A 20,590-nucleotide genomic window follows, 5' to 3' on the forward strand; every position below is an offset into this window, starting at 1 on the left:
AGTCACAACCAAGGTATAGGGTTCCATTAATATTCAAATATAGGTTTTCAGTTACAAATCTAACTCCCGGGAATCCGAATTCCACCAAGCACGGTGGTGAAATCAATCCTGAGCATACTAGACCACATTCCCATGCCTAAAATCCCCTAAAGTTCAAGCGTGCACCCAAGGGCTGCAGCCCCTGAAGCTTAGCCACGGCCCTAGCCTCAAAACAGAACCAAGGACTACCCTGGCAAAGACACGCGTCGCGGCCCTTGCAATGGGCACCGCGGTGCTCACCCCTGGCCGAGCCTCCACCATTTCAAAGCTCAAAACCTCAGCCAAAACCACCCCTAAGCTCCCTACTTCAACGTCCAACATTACCAAAACTCATAGACCAACTTAAGCCACACAACTCAACAAAAAATTCAACTCAAAACTCATAGAAATCCCACTCTTAATCACTGAAACTTTAAGAACATAACCACTCAAACTAACCAGTCAAAAACCCATACTCAAACCACTAACTCATAAATTTATGCTTACCTTGTTAATGGAATCCTTCCTCTAACCAAAACCCAGCTGATTCCCAATGTTTTCCAGCTCAAGTTCCACCCAAAACATCAATTGGACAATAACCTCAATAACTAACTGAAAAATCAAGGTTAAACTTCAGAAAACACAGAGTTTAAATCCTTACCTTAACCTTGATTTGATTCCCCTGAATAAGTCTTGAACTAAGCCTCAGAAATCCAGCTCAATTCTCAGAAATTCCCAGCTTGTTTCCCTTAAGATTTCAGTGTTCCTTTTTCCTTGTTTTTTCCTTGGAGAGAGGAAAGAAGAACTGAGAAAGAATGTTTAGGTCGGTTTAGTATTTCTATGGGTTTCCTCAAACTTGTCTTATCCGTTAAGTTAATCCCAAGGCTCGGGGTGCCGGAACCATCCCTGAGGGCAAAACGGTAAATCCCCCAATATTCCCGCCCAGACTTCCTAACCTCAAATATATCTCCATATATTTATTTTCATAACCCGATAGTCTAAATAGCTACCCGATACCTAAAATACCCCTAACTTATCCAAAGTCAACTGCTAAGCCCCGTTGTGACTTTTCCTCGCTAACTAGCTCTAGGAACGCCTTGAGTCGTGCTCTGCAGATCTACCCACATAATAATGTGGTTCTCACAATTACCATATACACATATCACGTTAATACCAATATAATCACATGAGCATTGTTAATCATATAATTATGCATTTAAATCAATATATTCATGAAAACCGTATTTATTCCAATTATGCGCTCCCGGCACACTAATCAAGGCCTTTAAGCCTCATTAGCAAATTTGGGGTCGTTACACCTTAGGTCTTAGCCCTCCCTCCTAGAGGGTGTAGTCGCTCCAGGACTTAGACAATACGTAGATGAGTCTAGTCCTGAGGTAGATCTGGACCTAGAACCCCCTCTGATTCGTGAAGTAATAAACTTAGACTCCCTTATAGAAGTTCTGAGGCTGGAGGTCATGGCAATAGTTTCCTCCTCCAGCTCAAAGGGTAGGACTTTTTTTCAATACACCTTTAGATTTCCCTTGCAATAAAACAACCTTACACGTATACTAACGTCCTTTTCCTTTTGTTTTAGGCGAGGAGATGGCACAATCCGGAGACAGCGGCCTGCGCTCCATCTTCTAGGGGGGCAACCCTTCCTCCGGACCACTCGGGCCATTGGTAAAGAGACCCCGGCTGACCAAGAAAACTCCTGCCTCCGGGACAACCTCCAAGTCCCCTACCAAGGGGAGGAGTCAAATCCCCGTAGCCATAGAGAATATGCCTCCTCCTCCCCCACGACCACCAGCCCCTGCTCGGGAACAAGTGGCACCAACTGGAACTCCACCAGTCCCTGCTCCCACCATGTGCATCCCGATTAATGCCCAAGATCTGGAGAAAATTCCAGATACCTTCCGGGGGACGATCTATGAGACCGCGAGCTATACGGTGGAGCATTATTATAAGGTCAAGCCGAAGGACTTGAGGGAGATCGAGGCGAGGAGCCCCAAGAATGTCATAGAGTTCGCGCTGGGGATGAACCTCACGGTAAGCCTACTTAGTTAAATTTATTCTTTGGTTTTCTTCCCAGCACGCGCCTAACTTTCTTTACTTTTTTGTAGGCAGCTTTGGCCCTACATCGCAGCCTAGCTCGGTCCAGGGCCAGGAATGAAGAGTTCAGGGCTGAGCTCTAGACCGCTCAGGCCGCTCTCGCAACTGCTCAACAACAAGAGCAAAGCGCCAAGGCTGCTTGGCAGCTGCCCAAGAAGGCGAGCAGGTTGCGCAGGCCGCCTTGACTGCTGCGAAGACTGAGCTCGGGGAGGCTAGGGCTAAGAAACTCGAGGCTGAGGCCGCCACCGAGGCAGAGAAGGTGTCCTCCAGCTCTTCCATGGAGGCCATGCTCTACCATTGCTGGGCCTTCAACCAGGACGACGACTTCTCTTTTCTGGCCCCCGAGGTGTGGGAGCCTTACCTCGAGAAGTTCAAGGCTCGTCTTCAACAGGAGCCACCTTTTGAGACTGGGGAGACCTCCACTGCCGACGAGCAAGAAACCGAAGGGGTGAACTCTTCGGAGCGTCCTGGGGAGTCCTAGTTTATTATTTTTGTTTAAAGAACCTCTTTCTCTTTTTTTTTTAACTTTTTTTTTGTAACCTGCCATTTTTGGCTTGACATGAGGTTATTTTCCTCGAGACTATTCGTCTGTACTTTTAAATATCTATTTTTCACTTAGTCCTTGATTTCGATTATATATATATATTTTTATATATGCCTATAACTCGTTCATCCAAAGCTAAGGGAAGAGACTTTTTGGTCGTGACCAGAATTGGTTATGATCTACATCTTACTTGTTAAACGTCAGGCCTCAGACCTGGTTGTATCCAGGGTTTTAAGTTAAAACTTAGCTCGCGTTAGTATGATTGACGCCTTGTGTTTTTTAGGAAAAACACTGGTCAATCATTCTTCACTAACTTCCAAGTTTTTACCTGGTCGTATCCAGGATTTTAATTTAAAACTTAGTTCGCGTTAGTATGATTGATGCCTTGTGTTTGTTAGGAAAAACATTGGTCAATCACTTTTCACTAACTTCCAAGTTTTTACCTGGTCGTATCCATGATTTTAATTTGAAACTTAGTTCGCGTTAGTATGATTGATGCCTTGTGTTTTTTAGGAAAAACACTGGTCAATCATTCTTCACTAACTTCCAAGTTTTTCCCTGGTCGTATCCAGGATTTTAATTTAAAACTTAGTTCGCGTTAGTATGATTGATGCCTTGTGTAAGTTAGGAAAAACATTGGTCAATCACTTTTCACTAACTTCCAAGTTTTTACCTGGTCGTATCCATGATTTTAATTTAAAACTTAGTTCGCGTTAGTATGATTGATGCCTTGTGTTTGTTAGGAAAAACACTAGTCAGTCACTTTTCACTAACTTCCAAGTTTTTACCTGGTCGTATCCAGGATTTTAATTTAAAACTCATTTGTGTTAGTATGATTGATGCCTTGTGTTTTTTTAGGAAAAACACTGGTCAATCACTTTTCACTAACTTCCAAGTTTTTACCTGTTCGTATCCAGGATTTTAATTTAAAACTTAGTTCGCGTTAGTATGATTGATGCCTTGTGTTTTTTTAGAAAAAACACTGATCTATCACTTTTCACTAACTTCCAAGTTTTTACCTTCTTCTCGGGGTATGCGCCCCTCAAGTAATCAGAAAGAGAAATTTCTCGGTTACTTTGGACACGCTCTTTCAAATCTATACGCACATGGAAACATACAACGATATAAGAAATATACTTCTCATTTTTTAATAAAAAAGGGTGGCTTTTATAACTAAGCCTTACAAAAGTACGACTGTTGATAATATTTCTTTAGGTGTACATCGTTCCATGTCTGTGGGACTGTTTCTCCATTAAGCCGAGCTAGTTTAAAGGTCCCTTCCTTTACAACCTCTATTATTTGATAGGGTCCTTCCCAGTTTGGTCCCAAAGCTCCGTCCTTGGGGTCCTTCCCGGCTAAAAAGAGTCTTCGGAGCACCAGGTCGCCTAAGTTAAAGATGCGTCTCTTGACCCTCGAGTTAAAATAACGAGTGATTTTTTGTTGATAATGCGCGAGCTGGTGCTGTGAAGCTTCACATTTTTCATCAATTAGGTCGAGGGACGCGCTGAGCAATTTATCGTTCTGCTCTTGGTTGAACGCTTGGACTCTGTGCGTAGCTATCTTTGTTTCGACAGAAAGGACGACCTCACTTCCGAAAGTCAAGGAGAAAGGAGTATGCCCCGTCGAAGTTCGATGTGAGGTCCGGTATGCCCATAGCACCTGGGGGAGATGTTCAGGCCAAACTCCCTTAGCTTCGTCCAGCCTCTTCTTAAGGCTCGCCTTGTGCCTTATTTATAGCCTCGACCTGTCCATTAGCTTGTGGGTAGGCCACTGAAGAGAAACTCTTAATTATGCCATGCCTTCCATAGAATTTGGTGAAGATATCTCTGTCGAACTGGGTTCCATTGTTCGATATGATCTTCCTTGGCAGTCCGAACTGGCAGACGATATTCTTAATTACGAAGTCGAGGACTTTATTCGACGTTATTGTCACCAGGGGTTCTGCTTCCGCCCACTTCATGAAATAATCAATGGCCACTACTGCATAACGAACTCCTCCTTTTCCCGTGGGCAGAGCTCCAATTATGTCAATTCCCCAGACCGCGAACGGCCACGGGGACGAGATCATCTTTAGCTCGACTGGTGGAGCTCGGGCGATCGTGGCAAACCGCTGGCACTTGTCACACCTTCGGACGTAGGAAATTGAATCCTTTGATAGAGTGGGCCAATGATATCCTTGTCTTAAAATCTTTAAGGCCAGGTTTTCCCCCCCAGTGTGATCCCCACAAAAGCCTTCATGCACCTCCTGCAGAATAGTCTTGGCCTCATTTGGTAGAACACATTGCAGAAGAGGCAAAGAAAGACCACGGCGGTACAACGCCCCATCCATGATTGTATACCTCAGAGCTTGGTAAAATATCCTCCTCGCGTTGTTTCGCTCTTCGGGTAACTTTCCTATTGTAAGGTATTCGACTATGGGAGTCATCCAGGTTGGCCTGGCGTCGATCATCTCGACCTCTCTTGTAGTCTCCTCCACGCTTGGCCTTTCCAAGAATTCCACCGGTATTAGGCTCAAGGTTTCGGCCTCCCTGGAGGTGGCAAATTTTATTAGAGCATCCGCATTGGCGTTTTGCTCACGAGGGATCTGCTCGACTTGGCTATATTCAAAATCAGACAGCTCCGTCTTCACCTTGGCCAGGTAGGCCGCCATCTTGGCTCCTCGCACTTGGTATTCCCTTAATACCTGGTTTACCACAAGCTGGGAATCGCTGTAGCACTGTACGACCTTGGCCTTCAACTCCTTAGCCACTCTAAGCCCAGCCAATAAAGCTTCGTACTCTGCCTCGTTGTTAGACGCCTCGAACCCGAACCGCAGCGCGGAGTGGAAACGATGCCCCTCTAGGGATATCATAATGATTCCAGCTCCAGACCCATTCTCGTTAGATGAACCATCCACAAAAATTCTCCACATGGCCTACACCGGTTCTCCCAAAGGTTCCTCTTGGAATCCAGTGCATTCAGCCACGAAATCAGCTAGAGCTTGGCTTTTAATTGCAGTCTGTGGGACATACAATATTTCGAATTGGCTGAGCTCAATAGCCCATTTCAATAGACGCCCCGATGCCTCAGGTTTATGAAGTACCCGCCTTAAATGTTGATCGGTCATGTCGTGGATTGAATGGGATTGGAAGTACAGCCTAAGCTTTCTAGAGGCCATGATAAGGCAGAAAACCATATTTTCCATTAAAGGGTATCATGATTCAGCTTCGAGAAGTCTTTTGCTAATGTAATAGACCGACTTTTGAACACGACCCTCTTCTCGAACTAGCACACCACTAGCCGCATCTTCTGTAACAGATAAGTAAAGAAAAAGAGGCTCTCCTACCGTCGGTTTGGACAACACTAGCGGCTCGGCTAAATGTGATTTTAGATCGAGGAAGGCTCGCTCGCATTCCTCGATCCATTCAAAATTTTTATTCCCCTGGAGTAGGTTGTAGAATGGCAAACATTTGTCGGTTGACTTAGAAATAAACTAATTAAGGGCTGCCACTCTTCCTGTTAGACTTTGGACGCCCTTTCGCGACCTGGGCGGTGCCATCTCGATCAGTGATCTGATTTTGTCGGGGTTCACCTCTATCCCTCTACTGTTGACTATGAACCCTAGAAATTTTCCTGATGCCACCCTGAATGTACACTTTTGGGGATTCAACCTCATACCATACTTCCTCAAGATCTCAAAACATTCCTTCAGATCGGGAACATGGTTATTGGCAGCTTTTGACTTGACCAACATGTCGTCAACATACACTTCCATGTTTTTCCCGATCTTCTTAGCGAACATTCTGTTGACCAATCGCTGATATTTAGCTCCCGCATTCTTCAGCTCAAAGGGCATGACCTTATAACAATAAACGTTGGTTGGAGTCATGAAGCTAGTATGCTCTTGGTCCGCACGATTCATAGCGATCTGGTTATAACCCGAGAACGCATCCATAAAGGACATGAGCTCGTGCCCCGCAGTGGCATCCACCAATTGGTCAATTCTCGGCAAGGGGAAGCAATCTTTGGGGCATGCTTTATTCAGATCAGAAAAGTCGATGCAGGTTCACCACCTTCTGTTGGGCTTCGGGACCAAAACAGGATTGGCGACCCAGATCGAGTATTTTGCCTCGCGAATAAAGCCGCATTTTAAAAGTCAAGCTACTTCCTCTTCTAGGGTCGTAGCTCGGGTCGTGCCCAGGCGCCTCTGTTTCTGGGACTTTGCAAGCATGTTCTTATCCAAGTTAAGGGTATGCATGATGACACTTGGGCTGATTCCTATCATGTATTCATGAGACCAGGCGAACACGTCAAGATTTTCTTGTAGAAATTTCAGCAGCTCCGCCTTTCTCTCATTACTAAGGTTTTTCCCGAGCCTAACCACCCTCGAAGGGTCTTTATCGATGTTCACCTCTTCAAGCTCTTCGATGGCTTGGAGCTCGGATCTATCTTCGCCTATTCTTGGGCCAATATCATCACTCAAGGTGGTACCTACGCCATCGACTTTCTGAGGTTTTTCTATCCCAGGATCAGATCTTACTTCCTGAGATTCCTCGTTCTCGCCCTGAATGGCCATCGTCTGCTGCCCAGGTTGTGACTTTCCCTTCATGGAAATGCTATAGCATTCCTTGGCAGTGAGCTGATCACCTCGGACTGTACATATCCCCATAGAGGAGGGGAATTTGACTACAAGGTTGCGTACAGAAGTTATGGCTTCGAATGCCATCAACGTAGGGCGACCCAAAATTGAATTGTACGCAGCGGGACAATCGATGACCACAAACTCGAGGAGTTTGGAAATAGTTCGTGGTCCCTCACCCAAGGTTATTACTAATTCGATCGTTCCTATCGTTGCCGATCCTTCGCCAGAAAACCCATACAACATCACGGAGGTGGCCTTCAACTCGGCTACGGATAACCCCATTTTTTCTAGCGTGGACCGGAACAGTAGGATCACTGAACTCCCATTATCAACTAGTATTCTCCTAACTCTCCGATTTTTGAGTTGGACAGTTATGACTAGAGGATCGTTGTGTGGGAACTGGACATGACTAGCGTCCTCTTCGGTAAAATTGATTGGTTGCCTCTCCAATCGCTGCTGTTTAGGTAGATGTTGCTCCGAGATAAACTCAACTCCGTTATGAGACCTCAGTTCATTGATGTACCTCTTCTGGGCACCTCTGCTCGTGCTGCCAGATGAGGGCCTCCAGAGATGGTGGTTATCTCTCCCCCTATTATGGGAGGAGGGGTATCCTGACTCACCCGGGCTGGTTTATGGGAGCCTCCAGAGCTTGCTGACTGGCAGGGACTCGATTCCGCGCATACTGAACCAGAGGTCCGACTCTGATGAGTGTCTCGATCTTGTCCTTCAAATGCCTACAATCATCTGTGTTGTGGCTGATGTCGTTGTGGAATCGACAGAATTTGGAGGGGTCTCTCTTGGCCTTCATATTTTTCAAGGGCTCTGGCTTTTTCCAGGGAAGGCGGGCAGAATTTTCTAGTAAATGTGCTCCTTAGTGTTTGTGAGTTCGGTATAAACTGCGTAGACCGGCTTGAACTTTTCCATGGTCCTGTTCTTCTTTTGACCGTGCTGGCCGCCCTCGCCGTTCCCCTTTCTCTTGGCTCCACCCCCTTGGTTATTCTGGGCAACGGTATGAGTCATTTTCACGACGTCCGATTCCACTCCAACGGGCTGGTCAGGGATTTGGCTGGTTCTCGCGACCGATGCTCGTGCTTCCTCCAAGTTTATCCATTCTTGGGCCTTGTTCAAGAATTCATCCACAGTGCTGACACCTTTCCTCTGGATTTCTTTCCACAACCCGCCCCCAACAAGGATTCCAGTTCTCATAGCCATGAGTTTGGAACTATAGTCCGCGTCCCTAGCTCGGGCCGCAACATTTGCGAACCTTCTTAGATAAGCTTTTAAGGGTTCCCTGGGCTATTGCTTCACATTTTCCAGGGTGTCCGCTTTGACGCGAGCCGCTTGAGAGGCTCGGAATGCCCTCTTGAAATCGGCAGAGAAATTCTTCGACGAGTTGGTCGACTGTTTCTTACACTGCTTGAACCACTGCCTAGCTGTCCCGATCAAAGTCGAAGGGAATATCAGGCATCTCAGCTCGGGGCCGATATTATGGGCCATCATCAGGGTATTGAACATCCCCAAGTGATCCGACGGGTCCCTGTCCCCATCAAATTTGGATAGATGGGGCATCGAAAAACCCGTCGGGTATGCCGTGGCTGCGATGTTGGGGGAAAAAAGCTCGAGCTCGTCTCCCGAGTCATATTCGTCTTTGCCCTTTTCTGATAAGAGCTTCTTCATTAGCTCCTCCATCTGAGCTAACCTTTCGAGGATCTGGTCCTTGATCCCCTGGTTGTTCTGGGGCTGATCAACAGCTCCTGCTCCATTGTACGTGTTAGGCGGGTTATTATCCTTCAAAGCTTGAGCTTGGTTTGGTGGGATATTCCGATTGTCACGTATTTCGGAAGGACCATCCTCTCAGTGAGTATGACTTTCGTTTCTGGCCGGATCCCCCCTCTGCGAGTTGAGGCGATCTCGAAGGTCGGTCCTCGACGCAGCCCGAGGGCTTTGCGCTGAACTTAGATGATTGCGCAGGTCTCCATCAGATCTACCACTTCGGTGGCTCTTGGTCCAATAGCTCCCATTAGAAAAGCTTAGAGCTTGCTGCTGGGGGTGAGGATCTGGGACATTTCTGCGCGCTCGCGGGCGATGGGCAGGAACGGCGAGAGGAGGATTCCTTCTGCTGTTCCCGTGTGCAGGAATACCTCGAGCAGGACGAGGAGGGGATGGGTATATTATCGGTGAAGGGGGATGCCTAACTGGTGAAGCAATCCTTGTCCCATCTGGCCGGATCAAACTAGCTCGTGGTCGCTCTATCCCACCTCCTCCAGCCTCTTGCGCTTGGCGATCTGACCGCGGCATGGGAGGGTTGGCCGGAGCAGGTTGTCTGTGCGAGCTTTCCCCAGACCTCCTCCTCGAGTTGCCACGAGCTCTCGTGGGTGCGTTCGACGGTGGAGCCAAACTTGGAGTTGAAGTTCTGACTGACCGACTAACTTGTTGATGGGCCCTAGGAAACTCCTTAAACATAGTTTCCTGGTTATGGTGCGACATGGGCGCAAAACTCGGGGTTGAGGTTCTAACCGACCGACTGGGTTTGGGCTGACTATCCCTGCGGGACTTGTTAGTCCTGCTTTGCCTGTTTCTGATGTTAACGTCGGTTGCAAGAGGGGGTAGCCGGGCCAAGACCTCCTTGATTTGCTTATTCTCTTTGGTTAGATGACTCCTCAACTACATGTTCTCCATTTCTATCGCCGTCAGGTAACCTGGGTTCGGATTTGGTGGTAAGGGCGCCGAACTTCCGGTGTCGCCATGGCCCATCGGCTGCTTTCTCGATCGCTGCTGTACCTCTGGGTCTGGTTCGTTGGATATGGCAGCATGGTGGGCCTCCTTCCCATCATGTTGATCCGCCTCGTTACCATGCCTCGAACGAGTAACCACCATGATCAAGTTTTCGCGATAGCACTAATCTTAAAACCTCTCAATGAAAGCACCAAACTGTTGACGCGGTTCTTCGCCAACAGTAAATTAGATGAACAAATAGGATGGATTAGTACTGATTGATGAACCGTAATATGAGATTGATAATAATCGAGAATATGGAAACTAATTGCAAAGAAAGATGGTCACTCTTTTTTTAGGTGGTTCAGAGGTTAAAATCCCCCTAGTCCACCAGTCGATATTATTGATCTATCCTTACTATTGTTTACAAGGTATTTGCTTTACAAGAAGAATCCAACCCCCAACCCTTCCCAGAGTCTTGGTATTTATAGGGGAATGATCCCTGGGTAAGTGCTGGGGTCATCCCGTGACCTCTTCACCCATCATGTCATTCATGTGACAACAAGGATTAATTCCTAACCCTTACAGTGAAGTGTGGTCTAATCATTAGGTAAAGATGGGTAATGGGCCGCATGGCCCAAATCAAGTGTGGGATGTCTGATTACGCACGTTTATATTGCGTGTCTGAGAATTCGGGAATAGAACAGACACGTGATGTCTGGTATATGCACGTTTATATTGCGTGGCTGACTTTATAAAGACCCGGTGGTACGTCAGACTTCTGCTGTGGCACGAGCTTAATGTGGTGCTAGCTCATGCCTGCTATACTATGTTGACACGATGGCTCCAAGCGTTGAGCAACTAAACCATCCATCAACTCGAGCTATTTGTTTAGGGGTCCGTACCAAAACAACTTCGGATGAACGGTGGACACGTGGCAGGTCGGTTACGACCCTTCCCTAGCTCGAAAAAGTACGTGCGGATATTCAAGGCGTACAGTATTCAAAAAAACTTTATGGCTATTTTAGAAACATTTCAAGTAAATTTTTTAAAATAGATTCTTTAAGATATTGTTTGGTTACTTTTAAATTTAACATAAGAAGACTCTTTTTGGTAACTCACTAAGTTTGTTGATTGCTTTAAATTTGTGGCATACCAAAAAATTTAGTCTTATATTAAAATCTAACTAATTTGTATCTTAAATGATTTTAAAAGCAACGAAAATGTATATTTTTTAAAAAGTAACTATGTAGTATACTAAACAGTATCATTTTCTAATAAGCTATTCATGGTAACTTGGAATTATAGGAGTAATTTTTTATACTACATGATAACTAATTAATTTCTAAAATAGACTTGAAGGTAACGTAAAAATATCTTAATTAATAAGAGATGTAAATTACATGAGTGACTAAAAAAGTCTATTAAATTTTTTTATTTTAAAGTTACTATGTAGTATACTAAATTAATTTTTATTAATAAACTATATAGTAACTTAAGTTACTATATGGCAACCCATTATTTTTTGAAATACACTTGAAAATTATCAAAATGTATCTTAAATAATAAGATACCATAATATAACCTAGAATTAACTAATTGGTGTATTACATGTCTACAAATATGTTTTGGAGGTAACCAAAATGTATTGAAATAATATGATTTAAAAATAAAGCTTTAATTTAATAAAAAATGTAAATAATTGGTATCTTATTAGTATCGTAAGCAACCAAAATGTAACTTTTTACAACCTAAGAAAAACAAAAAATTTTGAGAAGCGAGATTTCCCATTTTTTTTTTCAAAATCTAGTATGCTATGCTGACGTGCACCGATATTTGTGTAAATAATTTGGTTGAAGATATTTTTTAAATACTTTGGATTCTAGGTATATAAATATAAAATTCCCTATATATTATTGTGGCGTAAATATCATCTTCCTTATTTTATTTTCTCCTTAATCAGTTGGCTTCTTCTTCTTCTTCTAGATTTGATGTAGAGAGTCAACTATCACAATTAATGGATAGATTGCCAATTCTTCTCACCTCTTCGTCTTATTTTCCAATAGTTCTTTTTAATTTTTGTTCCCATTTTTTTCTTTCCATATTTAGGTTTTTGTGGTTAAAAGTAGGTAATCGTCATATTTTCTTGTATGTTTTTATTTTCAGGTTAGTTATCAATTTCTATTGTATTACTAAAAATGTTAGTAACAAGTTACCATGAAAGCTAAAAATGAGAAAATTGGTAATTGGGTACTCTCGGTGATCTTTTCCAAAATATTAGTAACTGATTACCATGCTCTCTAAATTCGAGAAAAGTGGTAATTGCTTGCTTTAGCGCCTTTTTTAGATTAAAAAAAGAGGATTACATTTGCATACTATATTTTGGGTCTCTTTGTTTCAGCCAAATACTAGTTTGGACTCTCTATTTTAAAAAATTCTTTTTGAACCTCATGTTTTTGTCAAGCCGTTACAAATAGTACTAAGAACCCAGTTTTGATGAAAATATTTTTTAATATAACCAAAATGCATTTGAATTTTATTACTTATATATTAAAAGAAAGATATTCATAGATATTAAAATAAAAATTAAATAAAAAACTAAGTAAAAAAAATCCTAAAATAAAAAATAAAATATTCCCTTTTTAATTTATTTGCCACAGGCCCTAGCTCTCCCTCTCCGTCTCTCGTTTCTCTTCAGTGGATTCTCTCTCTAAATGGCCTTAGATGCCCATGCCATCCCAAATTGACCCTAGCTCTCCCTTTATGCCTCTCGTTTATCTTCCATGGCTTCTCTCTCTCCCGGACCCTAGATTCTCATCCCAACCCTAGATTTTTGTCGAATTTAGCTTTCCCTTTCTTTCTCTCATTCTCTTCCCCCGACTTCTCTCTCTTGCTAGCCCTAGATGCCCATCCCTGCCCTATATGTCTTATCAACTTTAGCTCTTCCTCTCTTCCTCTCTGTCTCTCATTTCTCTTCCTCGTCTTCTCTCTCAATCTTTCATTTTGAGTTTTCTTTTGCCCAAAACCCACCAACAAGCTTTAAACGGCCTACAAAGTACCCAAAAAAAGAAGGAATTTCCTATCCTCCTGGATGTCAATATAGGTGGCCGACCACAAGTGGGGCATCAGAGGAGGTGGTCGACCATAATTTGGGTGTTGGATGGGTAGCTAACTACGAGTTACCAAGTGCATTTTTGGATCAAGTAGAGAAGGAGATGGAATTGTTATTAGGCAGATTTTTAATGGGTTTTTGTATTGAGGATTTGAAGGTAACTAGACTAGTGATCACCAAGTGCATTTTTGGATCTTAGCAAAGAAGGAAATGAAGTTGTGGGGCACTCTGGGCAAAGAAGGAATAGAAGATGAAGTTTTTTTTTTTTAAGAATGAGATTGAGACTGCAGATTTATTTTTGATTTTGTGTTTGATTTTTTATTTATTTATTTTTAAATTTGACCCTATGAATGGCCTCACGTATTGGCTTATGAAGTAGCTCACACCCTACGTTCAGATTAACGATAGAGTCCCTCTTGGGAGCCACACCTGATCCAATGCCCTAGGAGCACTTTTATTTTCCATAAAAGGGATGACATGTCTCTCTCTCTCTCTCTCTTCATTCATACTATCTAAGAGATTTCTTAACTCAAGGGCTCTCACTAACCAATGTTTTCTCTAGCCTCATTTTGTAGTTACAACCAGAGTACCATCTTGGCACACCCCCTTTCATATTACTTCAATAAAGAAGTAACTGCTAATTCTCGAGTTCGATTCGAACCCGAGGGATGAGTCTAACTTTCAAGCATAACAATGACTGGTGCTTAGTATTTCATCCCTTGCTCTCTCATAGCATAGGAAACAAAATCCTACACCATCACCAACCAAATCCCACAAATTGCAGGGTAGTTATTTTAAAAATTATTATGGTTACTTATTGGTACATATTAAAGCGAAATATATTAGTTTTAAGAACTTTTTACTAATTTAAAACTTTGTTCCTTTTTTAAAATGTGACTTACTATTTTCATTACATAATGATAACTTGCTATTTTAGTTAGTACTTGGTAGCTTATTATTTTACTTAGTACTTGGTAACTTATTATCTTAGTTACAAACTAAAACATAATATATTAATTTTATTTATTTTTTAGCACACTTTGTTACATTTTAAAACATGATTTATTGTTTTGGTTACATAATAGTAACTTATTATTCTAGTTACTACTTGGTAACTTGTCATTTTAGTTACTATTTGGTAACTTAATATTTTAGATACTTTTTAAAATGTGACTTATTATTTTAATTACTTTAAGTTAACTTTTATAATTAAAAAAATACTTTATTTTGGTTACTCTTTAGTAACGTATTATATTAATTACTTTTTCAAATGTACTTTGTTTGGGATACTTTCTAGAAACTTTTAAAATGAAAATAACAAAAAAAATCTTTATTGCTTTGGTGACTTATGGTAACAAATTAGTTTGGTTTCTTTTAAATTTTGGTTACCCCTTGGTAATCATTAAACTGTGCTTTCAAGTAGAATCATACATCACTATAAAACACTACAAACAAAGTATGTTGTGACAATATTTATTAGCTGCTAGACTTTGCTATGTTATTCTGGTTTTTGTCTTCACGTTGAAAGTTTTAGAAGAAAATACACATCTCAAATGTGGAAAACTGATAAAGGCGCAAAAAAGAGAAAAAAAAAGGATTCAAAATCACAAAAATTATTGTTAAAACATTTAAACAACTAGAAATTAAAAAAATTGAAACTATACTCACTTGTCTTCCTAGGAGGAAAGGATCTTTGGGTCGTCCACCAGTCTTCAATGACGACAAAACCAGCCATTAATAATATAATTCCAACAAAAACCAAATGATTTTAGAAGGCAAAATAGATAGATGTGACAATGAAGATTTAAAAGAGGTTAATCATCGATAGTCAAAATATTGATTTCATTACTTGTTTAAAGTCAGCGTAAGAGAGAATGGAGAACTGTATTCCTTAATAGGCTCCAAGAGCCTTACAAAATTTTCTAGACCACTGGTATAGAATGAAGTTAAATTCAATGTACAAATACTTTCAAATAGGGATGAGCATCAAATCCGAAAAACCGAAAAAACTGTATACACCGATTTTCCGAACACCGAAAAAATCAAAACCGATTAAACCGAACACCGAAAAAACCGCCAACGGCGCAAACCACCACTGTTCGGTTGGTTTGAAATTTTTTTCCGGAGCGACCGGCGGAACCGAAACCGACCAAACAATATAATATATAATAATATAATATTATATAATTATTAATTATTAAAATTATTAAATAAAAAATAAAAAAATATATGAAATTATGTTCTATATATTTATGTTTTAAAAATGCACAAAAATGGATTCCAACAATCCAAAATTTTTAGTTTTTTAACTAGAACTTTCAAAAAAAAAATTTAAAATTAAAAAAAATAAGAAATTCGGTTTGATCGGTTTAACCGACCAAACCGCGGTCCAAAACGGTTAGTTTTTTCTTTTAATTGGTTTGGTCGGTCGGTTTTTGAATTGCACCAATCCGAACTGAAAACCGAATTCTGAATTTTATGTTATGAAAATACCGCTCAAACCGACCGATGCTCACCCCTACTTTCAAAATGGGTAAAGATTTAATTTATTTTATAATCATAAAAAATGACAGGTAATTTTTTTTGTAAATAAAACTTAATTTAGGTTGCCTGGTGTGATTTATCTTATATTAAAAGGGTCATAATTTGTTTAAAAACTTAAATGATAGATATTAACTAAATTTAATTGTACAATAGACATAATTTCCAACCTATAAAGTAACATTTTAAATAAAATTTGATATAAATTTATAACAATATACTTTTGCCCTTTTCGACATAAGGCTTATGATACTAAATGATTGTTACTTTTACGTGAAAGATAATTCTTAAGGAGCATTAGTGGTGTTTAAAAGTGACATATTACTATTGATGTAATTTAATATGAGATCATACATAATTTAAATTAATAATTATTATGTAGTATCGCTAATCAATTGCAAGTAGTCACCTTATATGATATTGGACACCTTAAAATGCGAAATAACAACACTCTCAATGAAATGAAGTTATACTAAGATTAATATTAAAGCAAGGTAATTAGGGTGTTTGGCACATTAACTAAAAAACTGTTTTTTGTTTTTAAAAGCTAAAAACTGTTTTTTGAAAACAAGTGTGGGTGTTTGGCATTGTTTTCAGAAAACAATTTTTAAAAACAAAGTTACAAAAAACAGAAAATTTTGAGAACAAGGAAAAGTTGTTTTCTATTGTTCTCAAATTTTCTCACTTCTTATTTTTCATCATTTTTTCTTTTAAATTATTTTATCTCATTATTTATTGCAAACTTTTAAAATATTTTTCTCTTTGTAAATATATTTGTTAATTTTTTATTTAAGATTTTAAAAAAATAAAACTAAAAAATTGTTTTTAGAAAATATTAACCAAACACCTCTTGCTTTTTGAAAACTACAAAAACAATTTTCTGTTCTCATTTCTTAGAACACAATTTTGAAAACAAAAAACAAAAAACAATACCAATCAGGGCCACATGTTTTTCTGAACACACACAACATTTGCTTAAAATATAGATATAAGGATCATAAACAAACATTATATTACATGGACCTGATATTTCTTCCTCGATCGTCACGAAGACATCCCAAGGTAATGGCTTATTGGATAGGAGATACATTATTTAACATAATTCCACGTGTTTACTAATGTACGTAGTAGTCGAGTACAGTAGCCATGTGCAATGTACATTTTGACTAATTAGGCTTCAGCATGCCCCAACTTGGTGACGCTGGATGTTTCTGCAGTAAAATCCTCTCTTGCTTGAGGTAATGTAGTCGATTCAGACTTTATTTCCTTTGGTTGTTCACTATTGTCATGGAAAGGAATTTTATTTAGTTCAGATTTTTGTTGGTCTGGCTTCCCATATTGGTAGAATGGACCATGGAATTCAATTGATTCAGATTCTGGTTGTTTCATCACTTTCCTGTAATTATAAAATGGAGGACGGAATTCATTTGAATCATATTCTTGTTGCTTCAGCTTCTCGTAAGTGTAGAATGGAGGGAGATATTCATTTGATTTAGATTCTTGCTGATTCAGCTTCCCGTAATTGTAGAATGGAGGGCGGAATGCATTTGATTCAAATTCTTGCTGCTTCAGCTTTCCATAATTGTAGAATGGAAGACGGAATTCATTTGAATCAGATTTTTGCTGTTTCAACTTCCCATAATTGTAGAATGGAGGGCGGACTTCATTTGATTCAGATTCTTGCTGTTTCAGCTTCCCGTAATTGTAGAATGGAAGGCGAAATTCATTTGATTCAGATTCTTGCTGATTCAGCTTCCCGTAATTGTAGAATGGAGGGCGGAATGCATTTGATTCAGATTCTTGTTGATTCAGCTTCCCATAATTGTAGAATGGAGGACGGAATGCATTTGATTCAGATTCTTGCTGATTCAGCTTCCCGTAATTGTAAAATGGAGGGCGGAATGCATTTGATTTAGATTCTTGTTGTTTCAAATTCTTGTAATGGTAGAATGGAGGACGGAATTCATTTGAATAAGATTCTTGCTGTTTCAGCTTCCCGTAATTATAGAATGGAGGACGGAATACATTTGATTTAGATTCTTGCTGTTTTAGATTCCCATAATAGTAAAATGGAAGGCGAAATACATTTGATTCAGATTCTTGCTGTTTTAAGTCCCCGTAATTGTTGACGAAAGGAGCTGTATTTAATTCATGTTCTTTCTTTATCAATGGTTCTTCATGATTGATGTAGTCAATTGGCCGTACATCCAGTTTTGATTCTTCTTGAAACGTTGTCATTTCCTCCGGGTTCACATTCAAGATTTTGACTAAAAGGTTTCTTGATTCAATTGTACTCATCATGCACTACAACAAAAATACATAAATAAATTTGTGAAAAAATTAACATAATACCATTTTCTATTAATGATGCAACTATAGGGCCAAATTTATGACAAAGAATAAATATATGTTATACTTAACACGTATTTGTAATTATATTTCAAAGTACAAAGACGCAAATTAACATACAAAATAAAATGAAACTATAACTAATGTTCATTTAATATTTATTGTAAACATAATGAAATATGACTTTTTAATTAATTCAGATTTTTAAATAAATAAAAAATAAATTAAAAAGTCTTTCATTTATGTCAATCAATAAATGAGATATAAAAAACAATAATTCAATAACAAAACTGTAAATAAAAAAAATATTATTTATTGTTTTGTCAAATTTTGTACAGACATATTTTGTGTTAAATTTAACACAAGTTTAAGTATGCTTTATATTTTATGCTAAATTTAGCATACCATTGAAGAACCATTATTATTATTATTATTTTTTACAAAAGTACTAAAATATAGAAGTGCATTACTAATTTGACACTTCATTAAAATTGCTCTAAGATCAAATGATTGAGAGTTATTTTTAAAAATGTCCTAATATATAATTAATGGCAAAGGAAAGACAGTATTAATCAAGTATAAAACAAAAGAACAAGAACAAATATAGAAAAAAGAGCAGAAAAAAAATACACTCATTTACACAAAATTTATCTGGGTAGGATTATGTAACTTTTCAAGGATAGTTGATAAAATAGTGTTTATCCGAAGCATTATTACACACCGGAAGTAAAATTATTGTTGTGATTTCATTCCCGTCGTCTATTAATTACTGTTACTGTTGTAATTTTTCTTAGGTCCTTTAGTGGCTAATTTGCATATTCTATAATTTCATATGTATGAGAAATATATGTTCCACTCTTACATTACTTGGAGACAATTGTCAAACATAAACTTATTTACCTTTTCTTTCCTGTAAAACAGGATAATTTAGCATTCATCCTCAAATATAATAACAAAAATGTATATTATATATTTATATAAATATATATCCACACGTATAATTAATTAGTGTGTGAGAAATTTATTGCCTTATTCAATAATAAAATAAATAATATAGTGGCACTCTAAATACTTGTGGAAAAAAATGTTTATTAATCAAATAAATTTTACTCAGTGTACGTAATATTATGTATTGGGAAACTAAAAAAATGTAATGAATTAAATAAAAATGTATGGTTACCAAGAGTACTACTCCAAGAATAGCCAAGCTGATAGCACGGCGAGACTTCATGTCTAAGAATTTGTTCCAGAAAATTCTTCTTTGTTTTTTGTTTTGGTGGTGAAGAGTATGAAACCTCTCCACTCTATTTATAGGAAAGCCAATGTATAGGAAATATAAGACGTACTGATTTTTTTAATATAATATTAACAATTATTTCGCAATTATTTTATATCATGTAGTCCATTGTACTACCACCCACTATTATTATTATTGCTCTTATTAAATGATTTATATATATATATATAAAGAGATAGATGTATGGTTGGATTATTGCATGAATAAAAAAATTAATTTATTTGTGTTAGGTTGCATGGGGCCAAGAAGTTAGAAAAAAACAAACATTACTAGCTATATTATTTTAATAGGTTATTTAGGATTTTTACCCCCGAACTATTCACAGTATTGTAAGTTGAGATTTTTGTTAAGTTTCATCCCACGTGGCTAACAAAATTCTGTCGTTACTCTTTAATCATTGATGTGTCATAGCCACATCAGCGCCACGTGTATAATTTAAAATTTAAAATTTTATATTTTCTTATTAAAAATTAACAAATTATATTAAAATAAACTAAAATTAATATTAATCAAAATTTTATATATAAAAATTAATAAAGCAGGATTTAAAAAAAAATTAAAACCATTTAAAAATAATTTTGTCAAACCTAATATTAAATAAACTTAAAGGGTTTTATCAAAATTACAATAAAACATAACAATTTATTTTTATTTTTTTAAAAAAAGGACCCATTCAACCCATGCCTCTTCTTCTTCCCTTATGTTGCAGCCAGGTTGGGTGGAGACTTCAGTCGAGCGAGATTAGGTGTAAAGCTTCCAATCTAGATGACATCGGGGCTGGGCTCCAGCAAAGAAGATGAGCGGGGGTGGCGATATGAGATATACTAGGCTCCAACGAAGAAGAAGAATGAAGATCTAAAGAGAGAAGAAAAAGATATGAAGATCGGAAACAAATCAGATCAACATTGGGGGGCGGGGATGGCTTGGTTCAACGACGCCGACAGAGGTGGCTGGGTTCAATAGTGCCGGCGAAGTTGGTTGGGTTCAACGCCGTAGTGGTGAGATTTGGGTTTTAATACCCATTTATCTCTCTCAGCCATTTTTGTTCTATGACATCTCCAACATTTTTCTTCTTTTTTATTCTTTTTAGTGTTATTGTTGGCGGTGCATACAAATTAATTTAACAATTACTATAGATTTGGGCTGAAAAGTTTTGATTGGGATGATGATAATGATGAAATATGAGACTATTTTTGTTTTAGATTTGAGTTGAATTGTTGTTCGGTTACTGAGAAAGTGAGTGAGAAAGTGAGGGAATAAAAAGAAAAGAAAAGAAAAGAA

At 38.8% G+C, this 20,590-nt stretch overlaps 1 protein-coding gene across 1 annotated transcript; it reads right to left on the bottom strand.

Moving 5' to 3' along the window:
- Positions 1-16,633: 16,633 nt before the first annotated feature.
- Positions 16,634-19,307, bottom strand: LOC133782123 (repetitive proline-rich cell wall protein 1-like). The gene is made up of 2 exons (XM_062221325.1): positions 19,193-19,307; positions 16,634-17,967 (listed from the first exon to the last, which is right to left on the bottom strand). Exons 1-2 carry the CDS (start codon positions 19,241-19,243, stop codon positions 16,834-16,836), a joined length of 1,185 nt encoding a protein of 394 aa, XP_062077309.1. The 5' UTR covers positions 19,244-19,307; the 3' UTR covers positions 16,634-16,833.
- Positions 19,308-20,590: the final 1,283 nt, after the last annotated feature.

Source organism: Humulus lupulus, chromosome 6 (genome assembly GCF_963169125.1).
Source record: "Humulus lupulus chromosome 6, drHumLupu1.1, whole genome shotgun sequence".
NCBI classification, from domain to species: Eukaryota; Viridiplantae; Streptophyta; class Magnoliopsida; order Rosales; family Cannabaceae; genus Humulus; species Humulus lupulus.

What these genes read in the sequence shown, in the direction of transcription:
- LOC133782123 (XM_062221325.1), bottom strand. Translation starts at nt 19,243, where the DNA reads ATGAAGTCTCGCCGTGCTATCAGCTTGGCTATTCTTGGAGTAGTACTC. An exon ending in TTCTTGGAGTAGTACTCTTG is followed by an intron (nt 17,968 to 19,192) that starts GTAACCATACAT and finishes TTTTTGTTGTAG; the next exon opens with TGCATGATGAGTACAATTGA.